The sequence below is a fragment of the Neolamprologus brichardi genome, chromosome 18 (genome assembly GCF_056152115.1).
Source record: "Neolamprologus brichardi isolate AB-2024 chromosome 18, ASM5615211v1, whole genome shotgun sequence".
Classification (NCBI taxonomy): Eukaryota; Metazoa; Chordata; class Actinopteri; order Cichliformes; family Cichlidae; genus Neolamprologus; species Neolamprologus brichardi.
The window spans coordinates 1,407,501-1,429,212 of NC_142121.1; the positions used below are offsets into that span (position 1 = coordinate 1,407,501).

General features: G+C 47.8%; 3 protein-coding genes across 14 annotated transcripts in view; 2 read left to right on the top strand and 1 right to left on the bottom strand.

Annotated features, from left to right (window-relative positions):
- Window positions 1-5,736, top strand: part of rasal2 (RAS protein activator like 2) — a 62,529-nt gene extending 56,793 nt beyond the window's left edge. For 5 of the 6 annotated variants that reach the window (XM_087831836.1, XM_087831838.1, XM_087831842.1 and 2 more), the window contains 4 exons: window positions 1-140; window positions 225-427; window positions 3,461-3,548; window positions 5,382-5,736. The exon at window positions 1-140 is cut by the window's left edge and continues 4 nt beyond it. In XM_087831836.1, coding sequence (XP_087687962.1) covers window positions 1-140; window positions 225-427; window positions 3,461-3,548; window positions 5,382-5,549 — 599 coding nt within the window. In that variant the 3' untranslated portion in view covers window positions 5,550-5,736. Of the gene's footprint in view, window positions 141-224; window positions 428-3,460; window positions 3,549-4,122; window positions 4,154-5,381 lie in introns of all 6 variants that reach the window. The other variant, XM_087831837.1, reaches the window with a different exon arrangement.
- A 1,274-nt stretch (window positions 5,737-7,010) lies between these two features.
- On the top strand, window positions 7,011-10,713 carry LOC102793140 (uncharacterized). Its single transcript, XM_087831850.1, has 2 exons — window positions 7,011-7,278; window positions 8,397-10,713. Exons 1-2 carry the CDS (start codon window positions 7,098-7,100, stop codon window positions 10,352-10,354), a joined length of 2,139 nt encoding a protein of 712 aa, XP_087687976.1. The 5' UTR covers window positions 7,011-7,097; the 3' UTR covers window positions 10,355-10,713.
- Window positions 10,714-12,291: 1,578 nt separating this feature from the next.
- LOC102789675 (disks large homolog 1) overlaps window positions 12,292-21,712 on the bottom strand; it is a 99,501-nt gene continuing 90,080 nt past the window's right edge. For 4 of the 7 annotated variants that reach the window (XM_087832185.1, XM_087832191.1, XM_087832188.1 and 1 more), the window contains 11 exons: window positions 21,540-21,654; window positions 21,272-21,448; window positions 20,815-20,881; window positions 18,643-18,739; window positions 16,884-16,925; window positions 15,901-15,951; window positions 15,702-15,803; window positions 15,448-15,620; window positions 15,245-15,354; window positions 15,079-15,170; window positions 12,292-14,478 (listed from right to left, as the gene is read on the bottom strand). In XM_087832185.1, coding sequence (XP_087688311.1) covers window positions 14,372-14,478; window positions 15,079-15,170; window positions 15,245-15,354; window positions 15,448-15,620; window positions 15,702-15,803; window positions 15,901-15,951; window positions 16,884-16,925; window positions 18,643-18,739; window positions 20,815-20,881; window positions 21,272-21,448; window positions 21,540-21,654 — 1,133 coding nt within the window. In that variant the 3' untranslated portion in view covers window positions 12,292-14,371. Of the gene's footprint in view, window positions 14,479-15,078; window positions 15,171-15,244; window positions 15,355-15,447; window positions 15,621-15,701; window positions 15,804-15,900; window positions 15,952-16,883; window positions 16,926-18,318; window positions 18,353-18,642; window positions 18,740-20,814; window positions 20,882-21,271; window positions 21,449-21,539; window positions 21,655-21,712 lie in introns of all 7 variants that reach the window. The other 3 variants (XM_087832190.1, XM_087832187.1, XM_087832189.1) reach the window with 2 other exon arrangements.

Genomic DNA, 21,712 nt, shown 5'->3' on the forward strand with positions numbered 1-21,712 from the left:
CGTCTCCAGTGGAGGCGGTGGCGGTGGCGATGTCTCCCGTGGAGAGGACGGCGGCGTGGGTCCTAAACAACGGGCAGTACGAGGAGACGGAGGAGGAGGGAGGGGAGAGGAGCAGGGAGGAGGGCAGGAACACCGAGAAGGTAACAGACACACCTGTCTGCAGGTGAAGCCCAGCAGGAAGTGACGGAGGCTCATTTCTGTGAAACTGCTTCCTGTTTCCACAGTACGAGCTGGAGATCTCTCGGCTGAAGGAGCGCCTGCGCGTGTCCGGGCGGCGCCTCGAGGAGTACGAGCGGCGGCTGCTCGCTCAGGAGCAGCAGATGCAGAAGCTGCTGCACGAGTACAAGAACCGTCTGGAGGACAGCGAGGAGCGACTGAGGAGGCAGCAGGAGGAGAAGGACGCCCAGATGAAGAGCATCATCTGCAGGTGCGCACACACAGGGCAAAGGTCACATGATGGAGGCGGGGCTGATGTCACAGAAAATGGGCTTCAGGTGTTCAGGAGGAGTTTAAGTAAATCAAACCAGGTCGTGTCCAAATTCATCGGCTGCGTCCTCCTGAGGACCCTACGTGGTCTACGTGGGCGGGGTCCTCAGGAGGTCGGGTAAAGTAAACGGCTGTGGGATTGGTCCAGCCTTCAGATTTAATAAACTCAGCCGTCTGCTCCTTGCTGTCTGAAATATACAGTGAGATGCAAACGTTTGGGCAGCCTTGTTCATAGTCATTATTTTCCTGCATAAATGTTGGTTGTTACAATAAAACATGTAGGTTAAATATATCACACAGGAGACACACACAGTGATATTTGATGATGAAATGAAGTTTATTGGATTTACAGAAAGTGTGCAAAAATTGTTTAAACAAAATCAGGCAGGTGCATAAATTTGGTCTCCACAAAAAAAGAGATGAAATCAATATTTAGCAGATCCGCCTTTTGCAGCCTCTAAACGCTTCCTGTAGGCTCCACTGAGAGTCTGGATTGTGGTTGAAGGTATTTTGGACCTTTCGTCTTTACAGAACATCTCCAGTTCATTCAGGTTTGATGGTTTCTGAGCATGAACAGCTCTCTTTGACTCACACCACAGGTTTCAATAATATTCAGGTCTGGGCTGAGATGAACGTTGTACTTGTTCCTCTGCATGAAAGCTTCAGTGGATTTTGAGCAGGTCGTTGTCTTGTTGAAAGATCCAGCCCCGGCGCAGCTTCAGCTCTGTCACTGATTCCTGGACATTGGTCTCCAGAATCTCCTGATACTGAGTGGACTCCATGTGTCCCTGCACTGGCCACACAGCCCCACAGCGTGATGGAACCACCACCACATTTCACTGGAGGCAGCAGGTGTTTGTCTTGCTGTGTTCTGTTTCCTCCATAACGCCCCTTGTTATGCCAAATAACTCAATGTTAGTTTCATCCGTCCACAGCAGCTTATTCCAGAATGAAGCTGGTTTGTCCAATGAGATGAGATGAGATGAGATGAGATGAGATGAGATGAGATGAGATGAGATGAGATGAGATGAGATGAGATGAGATGAGATGAGATGAGATGAGATGAGATGAGATGAGATGAGATGAGATGAGATGAGATGAGATGAGATGAGATGAGATGAGATGGCCTTTATTTGTCAGTTGCAGGTCTTTTGCCCACAACCGAGATGACAGACCTTGCTGACTGTACATACAATACACAAACATCACATTGAGGAGACAGGTCAGGCTAGGTAGCAAGGGGAAAAACATTGAAATGTGTAACACAGAAGGATAATACAGGAATGCAGATATCAACACACCATAGCACAATAAACACAGACAGCAACATGGGAAAGAGTTCCAGTGTGTACATCTGATCTGGGACCGCTGCAATCTTTCGACTGCGCCTCCAACTGACCCGATGTCCACATCAGAGGGGAGGTAAGCGTTGGAGGTGGCGTTGGATCCGGGGTAGGGAGGGTGATAATTCCTCTTTTAGGTTTTAGAGAACAGACTGTGAGAGAATGTTCCAGGGAAAATACAAAAAAACACGAGACTAGACAAGGACATAAGCAGGGAAGATAAGGGAGAGGAGAAAAAATGTGCTTTAGCGTCTCTGTGCTGTGGGCGGAGCAAAGGCTTCCTCTGCGTCACTCTCACATACAGCATCTCCTCGTGTAACGTGCGCCGAATGGTTGAACGATGCACAGCGACTCCATCTGCTGCAACATGATGTTGCAGGTCTTTGGTGCTGGTCTGTGGGTCGACTCTGTTTCTCGGTCTGACACTTCGAGCCTTAACTTGAACTGAGCCTGAGGTCTTTGATTGTCTCAATATGTTCCTAACTGTGGAGACAGACGGCTTAAATCTCTGAGGCAACTTTCTGTGTCCCTCCCACCATGATGGTGAACAGTCTTTGTCTTCAGGTCATTTGACAGATGTTTTGAGACCCCGTGTTGCTGCTCTTCAGAGGAAATTAAAAGAGGAGGGAAACTTTACAATTGACCCCCTTAAATTGGATTCACCTGTGTGTGTAGGTCAGAGGTCACTGAGGTTACCGAGCAGAGTTCCAATAATCAGTTCTAAAGGTTTGGAATCAATGAAATGACAACAGATTTGTGCTCCTGCCTGATTTTGTTTAAACAATTCTTGCACTTTCTGTAAATCCAATAAACTTCATTTCACTTCTGTGTCTCCTGTATGATATATTTAACCCAACGATTTATGCAGGAAAATAATGACTATTAACAAGGTGGCCCAAACTTGGACACTGGAGTAAACTCTCGACCGTCTGTTTAATCAGGTTTCTGTTTGACGTTTATTCAGCTGTGTGAAAACCACCCGGGGGATTAATAAAGTTTTATTTTATCTAATCTAATAACTTTAATCTCAGCCAAACCGATTTACTCACGAACAAATAAAACACTGAAAAAAAGCCCAACAATAACATGTTTAGGTTGTGACTTATATATTACGTTTAACTAATAATAAATCTAACCTAATTCTCGGCGGCTTCAGTGACCCTCGAGCTCTCGGTCAGCTCTCGAGCTGGTCGGTAACAGACGTCTCTGAAAACCTCGAAGCACTTCTGCAAATATGTGGTGTCTTGATAAACCGAGCAGATATTTGATGTTTACACAGAAACTTTCTCGCCTGAAAATATGTTAAAAGTTTATTTTGTGACCCAGAAAGATTAGTAAGAGTAATTTTAAAACTTAGTAGCGGCCGCCATTGTTGGAAACTGGAGTTTGGCTGGGCTGCGCTATGAATTCTGGGATATGGTGGGCCACGAAGGACACACCCGACCCATCCTTCAAATTCGGGGAAAAGGAGGACGCATTTGTCGGCTGCATTCGGACAGCCTTCGGCGCTGTGATGTAATCGGCCTACAAATGCGGCCTCAGGAGGAAGCAGCCCATGAATTCGGACACGACCCAGATGTTGATATTTAAGGTGATGATGATGATGATGATGATGTTCTGTGCATTTGCAGACTGATGGCGGTGGAGGAGGAGCTACGGCGGGACCACGCAGAGATGCAGGCAGTGATCGAAGCCAAACAGAAGATCATCGACGCTCAGGTACAGACACACCTGTGGCGCACCTGTGACACGCCTGTGACACACCCGTGCCATGCCTGTGCCACGCCTGTGACACTCTGTGCCACGCCTGTGCCACGCCTGTGACACGCCCGTGACACACCCTGTGACACACCTGTGACACGCCCGTGACACGCCTGTGCCACTCTGTGACACAACCGTGACACACCTGTGCCACGCCCGTGACACTCTGTGCCACGCCTGTGCCACGCCTGTGCCATGCCCGTGCCACAACCGTGACACACCTGTGCCACGCCCGTGACACTCTGTGACACGCCCGTGACACGCTCGTGACACGCCTGTGCCACTCTGTGCCACGCCCGTGGCACAACCGTGACACGCAACGTGACACAACCGTGACACACCTGTGCCACGCCCGTGACACTCTGTGACACGCCTGTGCCACGCCTGTGCCACTCTGTGACACGCCTGTGACACACCTGTGGCACAGGTAATGGGTTTCAGAGGGAAGCAGCGATGCGTCGTGTTCGAGCAGCAGCTGTGACGGAAACTTTAACTCTTTTGAAACATCTCACAGTCTCTCCACTGATTTCAGGTCAGTAACGGATGTGAAATAAACCAATCAGGCAAGTAACTGTAGCCCCGCCCCTTCCTCCTCCGCCACTACCACCAACGCCACGCTGTGTGTTTTTTGTTTTTATGAATTTATTTTTAGGGGGGAAAAAACACTGCCAACACACCTGACACCTGTTGAACCAGCCAATCAGAGCGCAGAGTTTCAGCATTGAGTTTATCAAGAGCTCAGGATTAGTGCAGCTGTCGGCGCCCCCTGGTGGGCGCCCCCCTCTGGTTCACGTGGGGATAAAAAACTGTCAGTTTGACATAAAAACGTTATTGTTCACGAGCAGCGTCCTTCCTTCAGTCACAGTAAATAAGAACATTTATTAATAATTATTAAATATTTTCACTCATCTTCATCTTGTTCTTGGACCTCGGGGGCTCCTGTAGTTCAGCTGACGGCTGGTTCCAGCTGCTCTGTAATACGTTGGTGTGTCGGCGTGTTGCGCTCTCGGCTGGTTTCATTTAAGTTTGGCTGCAGACCCCACCTCCCCCTCCCCACACCACCTCCCACCTCCCCCTCCCTGTAAACCACCACAGCTTCTAGTTCACCCTTTCAAAATAAAGCGAGTCGTCAGCAGGCTCAGAGGAGACGGCGTCGGACTTGAAAAGCTTCGATTTCACCTTTTTGTTTTTTCGCTGGTTTAAGCTTTTTTGGGCTGCTGTTTATATTTTCGGCTGCTGCCCTCAAACTTCCTGTGGTTGTTTTTGTTTTCACCATCGGGTCAAAACCACATTTTTATTAAACTGAACTGTTTTTAGATTTTGTGTGAGCTGGTCTTTTTTTTCAACCTTTAAATCGTTTAATGTTGCGTTTAGAGGCCAAATCATCCATTTAAATCTGCAAGTTTTATTTGAACGTATCCGATTAAAGATCTTTTCTCTCTTTGTAGAAAACTTTGTATCACTGAACATGTTTCACTGATGAATCCATGAAATGTTTTAATTAAAGCCTGATTTGGATTCAGGTGATTTCAGGAGCTCAGGGTCTTTTTTATTAAAAAAAATCTTCTCTGATCTTTTTTCTTTAGTTGTTTCGTATCCTTCATCTCGTTTAATCAGGATTTTAAATAAAGTTTCATTAAAGTTTCTTGGATTTAAGCGGATGTTACTTTCTATTTTTCCTTGTGTGGTTTTGACCCGACTCTCCGATCAACACCAAACTGCTTTGTTGTTGTTGTTTACCTGTCGGTCTGACTTCATGTCCCGCCCCCTTTCTCATGTTTATCCAATCAGGAGAAAAGGATCGGGTCCCTGGATGCGGCGAACTCACGGCTGATGGCGGCGCTGACGCAGGTGAAGGAGCGTTACAGCACGCCCAACCTTCGCAACGGCCTGTCGCCAAGCAACCCCACCAAGCTGTCAATCACTGAGAACGGAGAGTTCAAGAACAGCAGCTGCTGATTGGTCCTGCCCCGGGTGGGGGTGTGGTTTAAAGTGTATAACTCCCTCACCCACGAGATGAGCTGCAGACATCAAAGAGAGAATTTAAAGATATAGAATCTATTAACACGAGTGTAAATACTGATGTTTGATCTGATGTACAGAGTGTGTGAGAGCGAGTGTGTGTGAGTGTGTGTGTGTGAGTGTGTGTGTGTGTGTGAGAGCGAGTGAGTGTGTGTGTGTGTGTGAGAGCGAGTGTGTGTGTGTGTGTGTGTGTGAGAGTCACAGAAGCACAGCGAGGAAGAAATAAACCAAAAACTGAAACGTTTTCTAATCGATTTTTTATGAATTTCTTTCGAAGCTTCTGGTTTTCGTTTCTCGTAGCGTGGAGTTCCCGTTGTTCTTGTTTTTTACCTGACGAGTTGTTTTGGGTTTTAATTTATTCCCCCTCGTTCTCGTCCTGTTGCTGATCTACTGAACAGACTCCTGGAGGATCAGGGTCAAAGGTCACGCCTGTCTGCTGTCCCTATGTTGACAATAAAGTCTACCTGAAAGTTTGACTGTGGTCTGATTCCTGAGTGCTCGTGTTTCTTTGACGCTCACGCTGCCGTCGCTCTTATTTCATGTTAATTTTGTTCTGAAGTGAAAACAAACATCGGTCCCACAGGTGAGCGCGCACCTGAGGAGGATCAGCTCCTCCTTTATACCATCGCCGTCGGTATAAACTGCCGTCGGGCTCAGTTGGTGTTCGTCAGACTGCGAGTAATTCCAGATCTCCTGCGGCTGTTTGTAGGAATGACATGATGGTGGAAGCGGCTGCAAACAGACGCTTCACCAAACATCAGCTGTGATTTAAGCTGCACCGTCATTAAGTTCGGTGAAACTGTTAACAGCTCAAAACTACCCCAACATTCACGCCGCCGAGGCAACGGCAGCTTTTAACTATGTTTATCATGACTGGATGAAAGTTTGAAAGATTTTAAGGTGTCACAGTCTCGGGCAGAAGTTTAGGAGGCTGCTGTGTTTCCCACTGACACCAGTCTGACATCATCAGTGAGTCATTTCTGACCAGGACGTGATCTTTAACTGCTTCTTTCATCTGATCAACATCTCTAAAGTTAGAAATATCCTGTCTCAGAGTGACGCTGAAAAACTAGTTCATGCATTTGTTACTTCCAGGCTGGACGACTGTAATTCATTATTATCAGGATCCCTGTTAAACCCAGAATTTAAAATCCTGCTCCTCACATACAAGGTCCTAAATAATAATAATAACCTCATAGTACCATATCACTGGAGGAGGAGCCTGGAGCCAAAATATGAAACACTAAAGGTAAAAAATGATCTCTCACTCTGGACTCTGTCACGTTTTATTCTGAAAGGGTTCCCTCTGCACCTCCGAGTTTACATTGTTTACACTTTTATTGTGAAAGGCAGGAACTGGAAGAATCCCTTTTCGCACATGCGCAGAGCACACCGGGCTTTCCGGATGGACGGCGCAGAGGAGTTAGCATTAGCTTTAGCTTCATTGAAGTTTAATCTCACGTCTTTCGCTCAGCTGCATCAAAAATGTCTTCCCTTCAACTTCCGGCTGAGTTTGTCACCGAGGCCGTGACTGCTGACGGAGGAGGAGGAGAAGCAGGAGGTGGCAGAGAGTTTGAACAACGCACAGAGCAGGAGATGGACCGCGAGCGCAGGCGCAGACTGCTGGACATCACCTGCAAACTTGACAGGCAGCCGCACCGGACAGGTGAGCAAAACCGGAAACGATCAGAGAGACAACGAGAGGAAAGAAAGCGGGTGATCTGCGTCATAAAGGATTCTCCACAGGTGCGATGTTACATCTGAGCTCACCTGTTTAATGTTTCCGGTTTACGTGGCGGCAGCTGGGTCATAAAAGCCGATTCAGCTTTTACGCGGTTTGACGACCGTGTTTCGGCTCATGAACTCGTTTATCGTCGTTTTCTCGGCTCCTCGTGAAACCTTCAGCTCACTGAACGGGACATTTTCCTCCAGGACAGATCCACAGCAGCCGTGTTTCTCTCTCCAGCTGTGAACATCTGTGTGACAGATCCAGGAGCAGGAGCTGGTACCTGGCTGTTTGATTACAGAAGTGCATTGTGGGTAAACTGTGGTGGAAATTCTACAGTGAAATAAAAGTAATTTTTTTCCGCATTAAATTCAGAAAAAGGGAGCGTGTGCAGGTAAACAGGTGTGTGTCACAGGCAGGAGCCAATCAGAGCTCAGTGTGACAGCGAGCCTTGCTGTCGTGGTCATTATGTGGACGTCCTGCGCCTAAATGTTGCCATAGTTACTTTTAATTGGAAGCTCAGTATTGCTGCTTGGATCAGCTGATGCTGTCCTCCAATCGTGCGCTGCCTTTGTTTAAACAACAGAATCGCTTCCAGGGGCGGAGCTGCTTGACACCTGGTTGCCAGTGATGGTGGTTAAATTCCCATAATTCCCAGTTCTGCTTCCACCAAAGAGTCACACGAACACTGTACAGCCAACAACAGCTGGATTTAGTCTGCCTCACTATTCAGTCCAGCTGTTCACTGTAAACGTCCACCATCGGCTCAGGCTTCCAGATGTTCTCTTCCTTAGAGACATGATTTAACAGGGTCACCTTCTAGCTTCCAGCTGTGCTCTCTCTTCACCGCTACAGTCTGCTGGTCCACCACTGAATCTCTGAAGGTCTCAGGGTCGAGTAATGACCTCTAGCATCCACTGTGATGGCTTGCAGAGTGTGAAGTAGTCCCACCTGAGGCCACGGTTGTGATGGACGGCGATGATGATGATTGTCTAAAGGGTTTAATTTTTTTTTTACTGTCATCACATCTATGACATGTTTGTCTCTTTGTCCTCCAGACATTCGACAGGAGGAGGAAGAGCTCTGCAGCCAGGAGAGGAGCTGCAGTCTGGATCAGGAAGCGCGAGAGCTGCCACAGATCAAAGAGGAAGACGAGGAACTCTGCACCAATCAGGAGGAAGCAGAGACTGAACAGATGAAAGAGGAAGAGGAGGAGCTTTCCATCAATCGGGAGGAAGAGCAGCTCATACTGGAGTCTCACCGTAACACTGACAGTAGCTCGAAGTCAGTGTCGCAGACGAAGGACGAGCACACGAATAAAAAACCTCACGCCTGCGAAACGTGCGGAAAGACTTTTAGCAGTAACTTCCACCTGGTGACTCACATACGCACCCACACAGGTGAGAAGCCCTTTGCTTGTAAGACCTGCGGAAAACGTTTCAGCCGCAAGTTCGACGTGAAAGCTCACGCAAGAACCCACACGGGCGAAAAGCCGTACACGTGCGAGCTGTGCGGTCAGAGTTTTAGAAGAAACTATCGGCTGACAGTCCACATGAGAAGTCACACGGGCGAGAAGCCTTTTGCATGCGAATTTTGCCGCAAAAGTTTCAGCTGTAATTCTAATCTGAAAATCCACCTGAGAATCCACACAGGTGAGAAGCCTCACGCTTGTGAAACCTGCGGGAAAAGCTTCAATCGCAGCGGTCAGCTGAAGATCCACCTGAGAAACCACACAGGGGAGAAACCGTACTCCTGCAAGCTGTGTGGAAAATGTTTCAGCAGCAGCTCGTCACTGATAGGCCACATGAGAACCCACACAGGTGAGAAGCCTCACTGCTGCAACACCTGCGGGAAACGTTTCTGGCAAGCAGTGTCTCTGAAAATCCACACAAGGAGCCACACGGGCGAGAAACCATATTCCTGCCAAACATGTGGTAAAGGGTTCAGCAGCTGTGACTCGCTGACCGTCCACACCAGAACCCACACAGGTGAAAAACCTTACCCCTGCAACACCTGTGGAAAGAGATTTAGGCAGTCTTCGGGACTGAAGAGTCACATGAGAACTCACAAAGGTGAAAGGTTGTACTCGTGTGAGACGTGCGGGAAAAGCTTCACTAAGAACGTCAGCTTGCTCCTGCACAGGCGGACCCACAGAGACAAGAAGTCTTACACCTGCAGCACCTGTGAGGAAAGGTTCATCTGCCCTTTAGAGCTGGACAATCACATGAGAACTCACACAGGTAAAAAGCTTTATTTCTGCGAGACGTGCGGGAAATGTTTCACTCACAGCTCCACTTTGGCCGACCACATCAGAACGCACACAGGGGAGAAGCCGTACGCCTGTGAAACGTGCACCAGGCGCTTCAGTAGTCGCGCTTATCTGAAAGTCCACATGAGAACGCACACAGGCGAGAAACCATTTTCCTGCAAAACGTGCGGAAAAGGTTTCAGAAGCTGTACTCACCTGATAGCCCACGTGAGAATCCACACAGGTGAGAAACCATACACCTGTAAAGTGTGTGGGAAACGATTTAGCCGCTCGTCGGGACTGAAGAACCACATGATGACTCACACAGGTGAAAGCGCCTTTTCTTGTGAAACGTGTGGAAAAAATTTCTCTAGCTGTCCTCCTCTGATAGTCCACATGAGAACCCACACAGGTGAGAAGCCTTACTCCTGCGACACCTGTGGAAAAGAGTTCAGTAGCACCTCTCATCTGAAAAAACATATGATTGTGCACACAGGTGAGAAGCCGTATGCCTGTGATCTCTGCGGTAAAAGCTTCACCAGCAGCTCCTACCTGAAAGTCCACATGCGGAGCCACACAGGTGAGAAACCGTATTCCTGCAAAACGTGTGGGAAAGGTTTCAGCAGTAAGCCGCCGCTAATAGTTCACATGAGAACCCACACGGGTGAGAAGCCTTACACCTGCAATAGCTGCGGGGAAAGATTTACGTATGCGACGGTGTGGAAAAATCACATGAGAGCTCACGACTCTCACACAGCATCCTCTTAGGAGAGGAGCAGCTGAGGAAACATCAGCAAACAGGAAGAATCGGCGCGGTTTCGACCAGGAGGGATTGACTTCAATCTGAAGTGACCAGCACTGACTGGTTCTTTCAGATTAATGGACCAAACTTGTAGGTCAAGTAGGCTGGAGGTCGTGTTGGAGAACCTGGCTAAAGGCTGATTTATGGGACTGAGTTTTGTTTTTATTCTGGTGTTCGATGTTTTCTCAATACACTGGATGAAATGGTTCATCATGGTTTCCATAAGTGTTTTGTACAGTTTAGAGTCAATGATGTGATTTATGGGCTTTATATATTATAAATGAAACAAAGAATGCAGCAGAGTGATGCAAAGCTTTCTATCAATAAAGACATTAATAAAAATTAACATCGTGTTAGTCATGCTTACAGCGCTGAGTGCCTGGTATCACAAACCCTTTTCCCATAGAGGTGGTTGTAGTTCAGGAGGTGGAGCAGCTCATCTATTATTGTGCTGTTTATATTGTGCAAAATCACAACAGTCGCCTCGAAGCACTTTATATTTGAGAGTAAAATCAAATATAAAGTGCCAAATATATACTGTGTGTAAAACAGGGGTCTCAAACTCGCGGCCCATATATTGGGGTGACGTTACTTTTTTTGTTCAGAAGGATTTGTTTGTTGTTGAGTGCAATGTTAAAAAAAACGATTTAATGGAAGACAATATGAGCAGAGTACACAAACACGCAGAGGGATAGGCTGTTAGTTCAGTGAGAGTCAAAAGCTAATGTGTACACTTATGTCTGCATTTTTAATTTGTTAAATACATCAAATGTGGTCATCTGTCTTCCAACCAATCACAGCAGATGGCCCCGCCCCTCTCTGAGCCTGGTTCTGCCGGAGGTTTCTTCCTGTTAAAAGGGAGTTTTTCCTTCCCACTGTCGCCAAAGTGCTTGCTCATAGGGGGTCATATGATTGTTGGGTTTTTCTCTGTATCTATGAAGCGCCTTGAGGCGACCTTTGTTGTGATTTGGCGCTACATAAAAAAAAAGAGAAATAAAATGATAGCAGGGGTGCTGCCACATGTATGGCCAGAAAGAGAGGACCAATGTGTTTATTTGGTAGTTCATTGAAGGCTCCAGATAAGAGGAAGGAAAAAAAGAAAAATTTGCGTTAACAGTAGCAGTTTTGTCCTGTTCCAATATTTGAAATTTGGGAAATATTTGTGGGTGTTTTCTTATTTGTTTTACATTATGTGAACACTAAAGTGTCCCTCACATTAGATGACAGTGCCAGCAGTGGCCCACAGCTCGTTTGAGACCCCTGATGTAAACTACTATGCTTTAGCAAAAAGGAAAGTTTTAAGCCTAATCTTGAAAGTAGAGATAGTGTCTGTCTCCTGAATCCAAACTGGAAGCTGGTTCCACAGAAGAGGGGCCTGAAAACTGAAGGCTCTGCCTCCCATTCTACTTTTAAATACTCTAGGAACAACAAGTAGGCCTGCAGAGCGAGAGCGAAGTGCTCTAATAGGGTGATATGGTACTACAAGGTCATTAAGATAAGATGGGGCCTGATTATTTAAGACCTTGTATGTGAGGAGCAGGACTTTGAATTCTGGATTTAACAGGAAGAAAACAGGAGAAATCTGCTCTCTCTTTCTAGTCCCTGTCAGGACTCTTGCTGCAGCATTTTGGATTAGCTGAAGGCTTTTCAGGGAGTTTTTAGGACTTCCTGATAATAATGAATTACAGTCGTCCAGCCTGGAAGTAATAAATGCATGAACTAGTTTTTCAGCGTCACTCTGAAGATCAAATAAAAATGCAGTTTCTTCAGTGACGTTGGGACAGACGAGGGTTTCTTCTTCCTCTTCAGAAATCTTCAGGCAGCTCTGAGGCGTCGTGGAGGACGTCACCTGTTCAACAGTGTTCAGGCCGACTGAAGTGACTTTTATAAATGAACACACGGGTTTTCTTGTTAAGTTTTTATTATGCTTAAAAAAGAAAATTAAAAGACAGAGGAGGTGGTGATCAAAGAAAAAGAAAAAATATATATTCATATTCAAATATCTTTATACTTTTCTATTCATATATGATTAACAATGCAAAGAAAATAATTCCCGTAGTAGTAGTGCTTAAGTAAAGTTCAATATAGACTTTATTATAACAAAATAGGCAGTTTACCGAGGGTTAAATATCTGTCAAAATCTCATTGTACAATAATCGTGTTTCCGACACCTGTGGACGCCCGGAGGTGGCAGCTCGTCTCCGGGCTCGCCGCGCGAATCGCATGATCGACATCGTTTTTGTGGTAAGACACTGGCGACGCTGATGGACGTCACCGCGACGACCGGCGGGGTTCTACCTGCAGAGGGCGCCACTGCGTCACGCGACTGTGAACTCGTCCAAGTGGGAAAAAAAGAGAAAGAAAATCAGCTGAAGAGAATCTAAAATCACGAGTTCAGATCTCGCGAGAACGAGACGTAAACGTCGGCGTTACTTCCTCGTGTTCTGTCTGCAGCTCTGACGTGCTTTTAAATATTTTCTAATTTTCAATTTTAAGTTTTCATAAGTGTTACAGTTTCATTATAATAAAATAGATTGTTGTAATAAAAATTATTATAATTCTTGTTTCACTGTTTTCAGGAAGTTTTATATTTTGGTAAAATAAAATCTTTTACTTTTAAGGTTTTAGGGGTTATAATAAAATATTAAATCTATTTTTTCTTATGATTCTGGTGCGTTTGTAAATAAAATACGGATTTGGGATTTTAAGTTATTCTAAACTTTAATTTGTTTTGCATTTTCTGGTGATTCAAATTCTTTTTGTATTAGATTATTTTTTTCTTGATGTTCCAGATCTTTTATAAAAATCTGTTTTTCATTAATTATGAGCAGTTTTTGTAACAGGAAATGTTTGTTGCATTTTTCTTGATTTTAATATTTAATTATCTTAAATTAGATTTTATCATAAACCATATTTGGCGTAATCAGAGTTTCATAAAATTCTGATAATTTTCTTTAGTAAAATAAAATAGTTATTTCTGTTATTTCTAATATTGAGATTTTTCTGGTAATAAAATAAACATATTTGGGAATTTCTGTCTTGCATTTGGTGTTTTAATGAAATTAAACACGTTAATGAATAAAATATTTTTTATAGATATGATTTATAATTTTTGATGATTGCACTCAGCTTATTTTCATCTATAAAAATATTTATATTTTTCTGTCTCGGTGTTTTGGTGAGAAACAATTCGACGTCCGCAGAAACATCAAAGCTTTTATTTTTTCATCCCCGAAATCAGAAAATCTGTCAGATTCTTTCTCGTTGACAGGAAATTATAAATTCCTTTAAAAACAAAGTAAATTGTCGTTTTCCTTCGTTAAGCCTTGCGGCGCCCTCTAGCAGCAGAGCAGGAACCTCGCAGCGTCCTGACGAACATCCAGCAGCAGCGAGGAGCGAAAATAAAAAACAAACGAAACGTGAATCGAGTCTAAAAAACGAGCAGAAGAGAAAAGCGGTGACATCAGACGTGAGGCGAAGGGGCTGATGGGAAAATAAACGGGATTAACTGACATGCTGTTAAAGCTCAAACGTGCAAAGTTTTGCTTTTTGTGTCTCCGCCTCCTCCGGACCGACAGACGCTGCCTGAGACTGAAACTCCGCCCACCTGCTTACCTTACAAGACAAAAAAAGGGGAAAAAAACCCACAAAGAAAAAACTAAACATAAAATCCACTTCGTACGCTTCTTCTCGTCACTTCCAGGTACCTTCCTCGTCTTCTCCGCTAAAGTTGTCCTCCCTTAAACATTAAGGAGCTGTACCGTGTTGAGTGTGATGTCATCAAACTTCCTGTGTGCTTTGCTCTGCTGGTCAGGAAACCCAAACATGAAGTCTTATCAGGCAAAAAAAGAAAAGAAAAGAAGCTAAACTGAACTCGGGTCGGCCGCTGCGTCGCTGATGGGGCGAGTGGAGGGCGAGGCGTGGGGGAGGGGACGTCTGCAGGTCGACTCGTCCGTCACAACGAGGAGGAGGAGCGGCCGTCTTCATAACTTCTCCTTGGACTGAACCCAGATGAAGGGACCCGACTGCTCCTCGATGATCTGCTTCACCTGGTCGTAGATCTCCTCCAGCGTGTCGCCCTGCACGATGGCTGCACACACAGAGCAGAGAGCGGCGAGCGCGTGACATCATCAAAGACAGGCCCACCTGTACATCACCGACTCCTCTGACGTTTATTATCGTTTTAAATGTTTGTAAATAAAGTTATGATTGGTGCCTCTTGTTAGTTAGTAATTAGTGCTGTGGGCGTGTCAGCTGCTTGTGTCTGAAACCAATCCAAACACTCCTTTCATCTCGAAGTTTAAAAGCTCCGCCCATAACAATAAAACTACAAACGTATTTAAACCTGGCTGATCGATTCTTGGACTTCCTGCTCTCTGATAAGGCGGCGCCATTTCTGCTCGTTATTAAAGGTCCCGGCAGGGCGGTATAGCGCCAGTCTGCGTGAGGAACATGCATCGGGCTGCACACTCGCAGTTTTTGGAGGTTCGGCGCGCAGCAGCGCAGGTGCACGAGGACACGACCTCGAAGAGATCAGCCAAATTTAAAACGTCTCAAACAAAAACTCGTCATTTCCTCCCGTCTGCTGCACTAATGTTGTGGTGCAGCTGCAGCACGTGACCAGCAGGGGGCAGAGAGGAACCACATGCGGGTGGAGGATCACCTGAGGCGGGTGGAGCCGGGCACTCACCTGTGAAATGCTCGGTGAACTCCTGCTCCAGCTTGTTTGCTCGGTCGAAGGTCTTCTTGCCCTGCTCCTCCGTCAGACGCTTGTTCATCTCCCTGCAGAGAAAAACCACGTCACCTTCACGCTCGTGCGAGAACTGAGTGGCGGCGTTTCCTGTGAAGTGACTCACATGATGTTCTCCACAGATTTGGGTTTGATGAAGATGGCGATGGGGTGGAGCTGAGCCAGCTGGAGTCTCTTGATGGCGTTACCTGACACGTCCAGGATGCAGTGTTTGCCCTGAAACAGCAGAAGGAGAACATCTCAAACCGCACGCCACCGCTAAATGAGGTCAGAGCGGGGTTAAAGGTCAAAGGGGCGTGTCGTCATTACCTTCTCCGCCACCTCCCGGACCGACTGCACGCTGGTCCCGTACAGGTGGTTGTTGTATTGCCCCGCCTCGATGAACTTGTGGTCCTGGATGTCCTTCTCCATCTGCTCTCTGGAGACCACGAAGTGATAGTCTCTGCCGTCCACCTCGTAGTCCCGCTTCGGCCGGGTCGTGTCTGCGGGCGGCGTCAGAGTTAAACATCAGGTGACACGAGCGTGCAACGCGTCGCCTGTTTAATGGCGTTCGGCGGACTTACGAGGGACGCAGGATCCGAACTTGTCGGGGAACTCTGAGATCAGGTCGTCGTTGATGCGGTCCTTCATGGGGCCGAGGATGATGACGGGGCGGGTGTAGCTCACTGTGGGGCAGAATCGAAGCATGTCGAATATGCAGAGTGCTGCTTGTGGTAATCAGATTACTTTAAAAAATAAAGCTAAGCGAACAGATGGTCTCACCTTCCTGCTGAACGACGGGCTCGTAGGACAGCACGTACTCCTCCTGCCCACCTGCAGACACAGAGGTCGTTAGTTTCAGCGTCCGGAGCTCAGACGGGAGTGATGAAGGTGAAGAGGAGGAGAGACGGAGGAGAGGGGGGAGGATGGGATCTACTGAGGTTGGTTAGTAGGCGGAGTCTGAACCTGCGGGATTACATCAGCGTGCTCAGCAACTAAAATCCTCACGTTGGAGAACGGCGACGGGAGCAGGAAGTTTCAGTTACGCCGACTTTGACGTCTGCACGTCTAACAGCACAAACACCGCGACTCCTCACACACTCATGCTTGTTTAATCTGAGCTGCGTGAGCCGCAGTCACCTGACAGCAGTGGCGGGGAACTCCAGGCCTCGAGAGCCGGAGTCCTGCAGGTTTCAGACGCGTCCGTGATCCATCGCAGCTGATTTAAACGGCTGAATGACCTCCTCAACATGTCGTGAAGTTCTCCAGAGGTCATGAAGCAATCACTGGATTCAGGTGATACCTGAAACCTGCAGGACACCTCGAGGCCGGCGTTCTCCTGTGCCTGCAGTCGCAGTTTGTGCAGGTTTCACTCCCACTGCTGTGCTGCTTCAGATTGATCGGTTTGCTCGCTCAGCGCGTTTTTAACCATTAATGGTTTATAACAGCGTTCTCACAACATCCCGAGTCTGCAGCGCTCGCTCGGTTACAGGTGATGCTGTTTCTGGTTTCCAGTTTTAAGGTGAAATATATGAAATCAGTGAACGGTGCCGACATGCTCGGTGTGGCTGAAAGAGGAGCTCTCTGCGAGGCGGCAGCGTCCATGCAGCAGCAGGGGGAGGGGCTGTGAGGGTGTGAGGTCATGCTGTTACTGGCCAATCGGCAGTCTGTGCTCGTTAGCGGCGTCAGTGAGGGAGTTAGCGGGTTCAGTGACAGGTCGCGCCGATCGTTAGTGTTTCCTGTGAGTCATCGAGCGGCAGACTTACGGTAGCTACTCTCACTATCGCTGGCGTTAGACGTCACGTGTTCTGGAATCACAACACAAACAGGACAGGTCACATCGCCGTCCCAGAATGCTTTGCCCCGTGATCACGCAGGGGGACTCGAGGCGGCAGATCAATCACAGCCGTCCGACTCTTTTTAGCCCAGTAATGGATTTAAAACATTTCCCAAACTTCCCAGGAGTTTTCCCTGACCTGCTTCACACTCAAAGACTCGACTCTGAAAACTGGGCGATGTGGATAAACACAGACTGTATATAAATGATGGAAGCAGCCACTGTGACATCATGTTTGCTTCGAGCAGAGCGATTTAGGCTGAACCAGGACGGCGCACTCAGTGGGCGGCGACTTCCCCTCCATCACTCAGTAAGACTTAAAACTAAAGACTGAGACACAAACTCATCAGGACAGTATCGCCCCCTGCTGGCCATTAAAAAGAATGCAGCTTTAAGACGCTTCCATCCTTTATATACAGTCTGTGTTTTCAGCTCATATCCAGATAAGAAAATAAAATCAGATTTTTCTGGGATATTAAATGTTTTCTTTAGATCGTCAGCTGGACAAACATCTGGAAACACCATCAATACCTGAATACACACATTTAAACTGTAATTTAACCAAAACTAAAAATGATCAGCTGTGTTTGTGGGCGGGTTAGTTTCCCGATGACTGAGCGAGCGGCTCGTGTCGGTCGCCGTGTTCAGCTTTTAGAGCTTCCTGTAACTTGTACACATTTGCCATGAAACAGAAAAACAAAGGTCTCGTGAGAGATGAAGAGCTCCGGCCTGAAGGATCCACGAGGGTCTGTGGCGAGGAAGAGGAGGGGGAGGGGTCTCAGACTCCACCAGGAACCATCATCAGACTCTTCAGTTTAGCGACTTTTACGGCATTAAAACTAAACACGCTGATGCGGACAGAAGCCTTCAGACACTCGACACACTGAGAAAAACGGAGATTTTATCTTCATGTTCTCGATGAAATATAACAAACTGGATCAGATCTCCTGTCAGTCTTTAAACCCGCTGGTTTCTGTCACGTGTTTGACTGGTTTTTGTGGTTTTCTGAGTTTTATTTGATCGTTTTAATCATTTAAAATCTGAATAATCACTTTGATCAAAGGCTGATCAGGAGTCGTTGATGCTTCGTCTGATTTTACTTCACAAAACAAACAAAATAAACTGAATTTAAGCTGAAAGTAAAGTCGTCTGCTCTAAAACACGAAGCTGCTTTTAATTCAAAACAAACAACCAGTAGAATTAACCTCAAATACAAATGGGCGGCATAAGCTCCGCCCCCAAAGGTTTTAGGATGTAAGGATGCTCGCTTATAGAGCGAGCGGCGTCTGTACGCTCTCCGGAGGACGCTGGTGGAGACCGAGGAGGCTGATGGGAGTTTTGGGGGAGGGGGTGTTGAAACTTACTGTGTCCCTTGGACAGCACGTCCTCGCTGTTGTCCTGCAGCAGCCGAGTGAAGGAGGGAAAACAACCACAGACACAGTTACTGACAGAGCGACAGACTGAGAGAGCAGAGGGAACGCCGCCGGGGCGCCGCTGCAGGGCGGCCATGTTGGCTCTGGTTTCAGGTTTTAGAAACGGCTTCTGATCAGATCGCACGAGCGCGGCGGCGCCCTGCAGCGGTGACGACCGGCGCGCGCTCAGCACGCCGTTGCCACCTGATCTCTCTTCCTGTCGCCGGCCAATCTCCTTTCAGACCGCCCGCCCCGCCTCCCCGCGCTGGTACTTACGGTCGACATCGCTGGTCTCCTGCTCGCTCGCCTCTTTGCTCTTGTAGAACGGAAACTTTCGGGAAAAGAGGTTCTTTTTACGCTTGTCATTGAGAGACTGCTGAGGAAGAGGAGGAGGAGGAGGGGTGATGGAGTAAAACAAAGAGGAGGAAAAGAGGGAGATGAGGGGTGTGATGGGTGTCTGAGTCTGCGTCTGACCGGCTCACAGTTTAAACATCAAACACAAAAATCGTTTAAACTAAAACACTCGGACACAGAGGCCCCGACCCTGAACGCAACCTGCAGAGCTCCGACGCCCCGCTTCACACGCCGACAGTGAAGGCGGCGTCGGTCGGAGAGGAGGATGAAGGTGAACATGCTGACGACATGCAGAGACACAGCAAGCTGGGAGAAGCCGTTTGGTTATTTCGGCGAATCGGCTCGAAGATGGTGCTGATGATGCCTTCAAGTGCGTCAGGAAAAGTCATTTATGTTCCTCCGTGTAGCAGTGAGGAAACACTGGTGCTACAAACCCCAGGATTACAAACGTGCTGTGGGTCACTCTCAGCTTCACGTGGTTTCTTCAGCTGCGCGGCGTTTTGGTCCGTCCACGTTCCTTAAATGCGTTTGGACGTCTTAAATTTAGCTTAAAGTTTTTGCATTTTGTTTGTCTTGAAGTGTAAATGAAAGCGTGACGTCACCAGTCAGGCTGCGAAGGTTACTGTGGGGTTATTTAAAAGAAACTGATCCAGATGTGAGGCTATAACGAAACGATATCGGCTGATGTCATGGCAACCGACAAACAAATATTAGGTTTATTTAAAAAGCTGCAGTCTTGAGTCCAGCATCCACCTTCTTTCAGCTCCATGTTTGGTCTCCACCACCTCACGTCCACGAACGCCAAACCTACATTTATGTATGAATAAAAGCCAAACACAGAACGAGTCGTGTCCCTTTACCCGTCTGTTACCATGGTAACAGCTTGGCTCTCGGTGGGTTTATTCAAGCTTGTGCGACGACACAAAACCAAAACCAGGAGCTGAAAGGGCCTAAAAAGGCGTTCAAGTTATTGATTAGTTCAACCGCTGCGTGTGTCGTTCATCAGCAGGAGGCGGGGCCTGTGACATCATTAGCTCACATGCTGCACTTTGATGTTACAGAGCAGGAGACGGAAAACAGGGTGAGGAGGGTGAGTGGTGAGGAGGAGGAGGAGGAGGAAGGAGAGCAGCAGACGTCAATGTCAAGCGTTTCGCGAAGAGGCGAGGAGCAGACTGCGGGCGCCATGCATGTTCTACGGTTTGCCTCCCCGCCCTTGGTCTGCCGTGTTAGGGTGGCAGCTGGCGAGCAACGCCGTGGCGACACGTATTAAAGCGGCACACGTTTTAAAGGTGGCGGGGGAGGGAGGGGGAGGCGCTGCTGCGATTTGGTGAAGAAGAAGAAACGCCTCAGAGGTCGTCATGCTGTTAAACGGCCGTCAACATTAGTCAAACACTCATTAGTAGGTGGAGATCAGGTGGCTGTGGCGCAAACACACAGAGGTCACATGACGCACAGCTGGCGTCAAACACCTGAGACGTGTCATCGACCAGCTCAGGATCAGCCGACTTTATTCAAACATGTTTTACCTTCACCTTAAAGTGCGACACGCCGCCATGCTGACGCTCGGGGAAGGTCAGAAAAACAAGCACCCGTCACACTCGAGGTGGCGGGCGCCGTGGGCAGCCATTTCCCTCACTGCTGGGTTTCAAAAAAGGCGGGCGGCGCAGACCGACTTATCCAGTAACGTCCGGTAACTGATGAAAACCCTGAAACCGAGTCGTTAGCGAACAGACTGAAGCCCAAAAACGTGCACGCGTGCACTTCGACCGCCTGTACGAAGGTAACGCCACGCACGGCTTCAATAAGCTGCACGTCACACGCCACTGCAGGGGAAATAAATAACGTCGGCTGATCCTGAGAGCATCAGATGGGCGGAGTCACTGAAGTCTACACAAGTCTGACTCGTTCTATCAGGTCAAGTCTGGAAAACTGAAGCATCTTTAAAGACGCAGAAATCAAACAATAAAAACAATAAAAAAAAGAGTTTTAAACACGAAGAACAGAAAAACGACTTCAAAGCTTTTAATAAAAACGTCGTTATGTGTAAATAAAGTCGCGTTTCTGACTCCAGGGACCGTCCACGCCGTCACTCACCCCTCTGTCCCGAGACTTGGCGTTAAACTTCACCGTCTTTAACCTCGCCCTCTCCTTCTTCTCCACCCTGTGGGAAAGGTCAAAGGTCAGCAGAGATCACAAGGGAACCAGACTTTATGCATGAATCTGTCAGATACTCGCGATGAGCTCAGCCTCAGAACTCGAGGGCATCGAGTGAGTCGGCAGCTCGCCGCCGCCGCTCCACGAGCGTTCCTCCAGAAACTGGAAGGTTTGACCTTTCGAGTCTCTGACGACATCCTGACCTTACAGTCTAACTCTGACCTTTACCCTCGAAGGTCAGCTGGTAAATGTTCAGAGCGTCTCTGTGCAGCGCTCGTTCGCCTCAGTGACACCTGCACAGGTGCGACCCTGACGTTTGTTTCAATAAAGTTAAAAACTCCAAACGTCCTCTCGAGCTCTGATCCTGATTGGTGGAGCAGATGTAACTGGGACTGACCGTCTCTTGCTGGGGATGACCCCCACCTCCTCCACCTCTCCCTGCGCCGTCAGCTGCCTCGCCTGCCACCACTCGTCGTCGGAGGCGTTCACCACGTGAAGGATGTCCCCGAACTTAAAGTTCAGGCCTTGACTCGGCAGACCGGAGTCTCTCGTCTTATCGTAGTCGAACAGAGCTCTGAAACACGAACGACAAATAAACCGATTAAAAACAGAACACAGGACGCCGGCACGCGAGCGCCGTCCACGCCGTCCACGCTTACGCCTACCTGACGTACAACGACCTCTTCTGACTCGTCCGCAGAGACCCGGAGCCCGAGCTGATGCTGCTGTTCATCATCTGCTCCCTCAGGTCGTGGATCTTTGCCTCAAACCGGCTGTACTCTGAGCGGGGTCAGAGGTCATCCAGGGGTCAGAGGTCACAGGAAATTACAGAAACATG

Excerpts from the sequence above, each read along its gene's own strand:
- LOC102793140 (XM_087831850.1), top strand. The coding sequence starts at position 7,098 with ATGTCTTCCCTTCAACTTCCGGCTGAGTTTGTCACCGAGGCCGTGACT. Across the intron at positions 7,279-8,396 it reads CAGGCAGCCGCACCGGACAG|ACATTCGACAGGAGGAGGAA; the intron begins GTGAGCAAAACC and ends TTTGTCCTCCAG.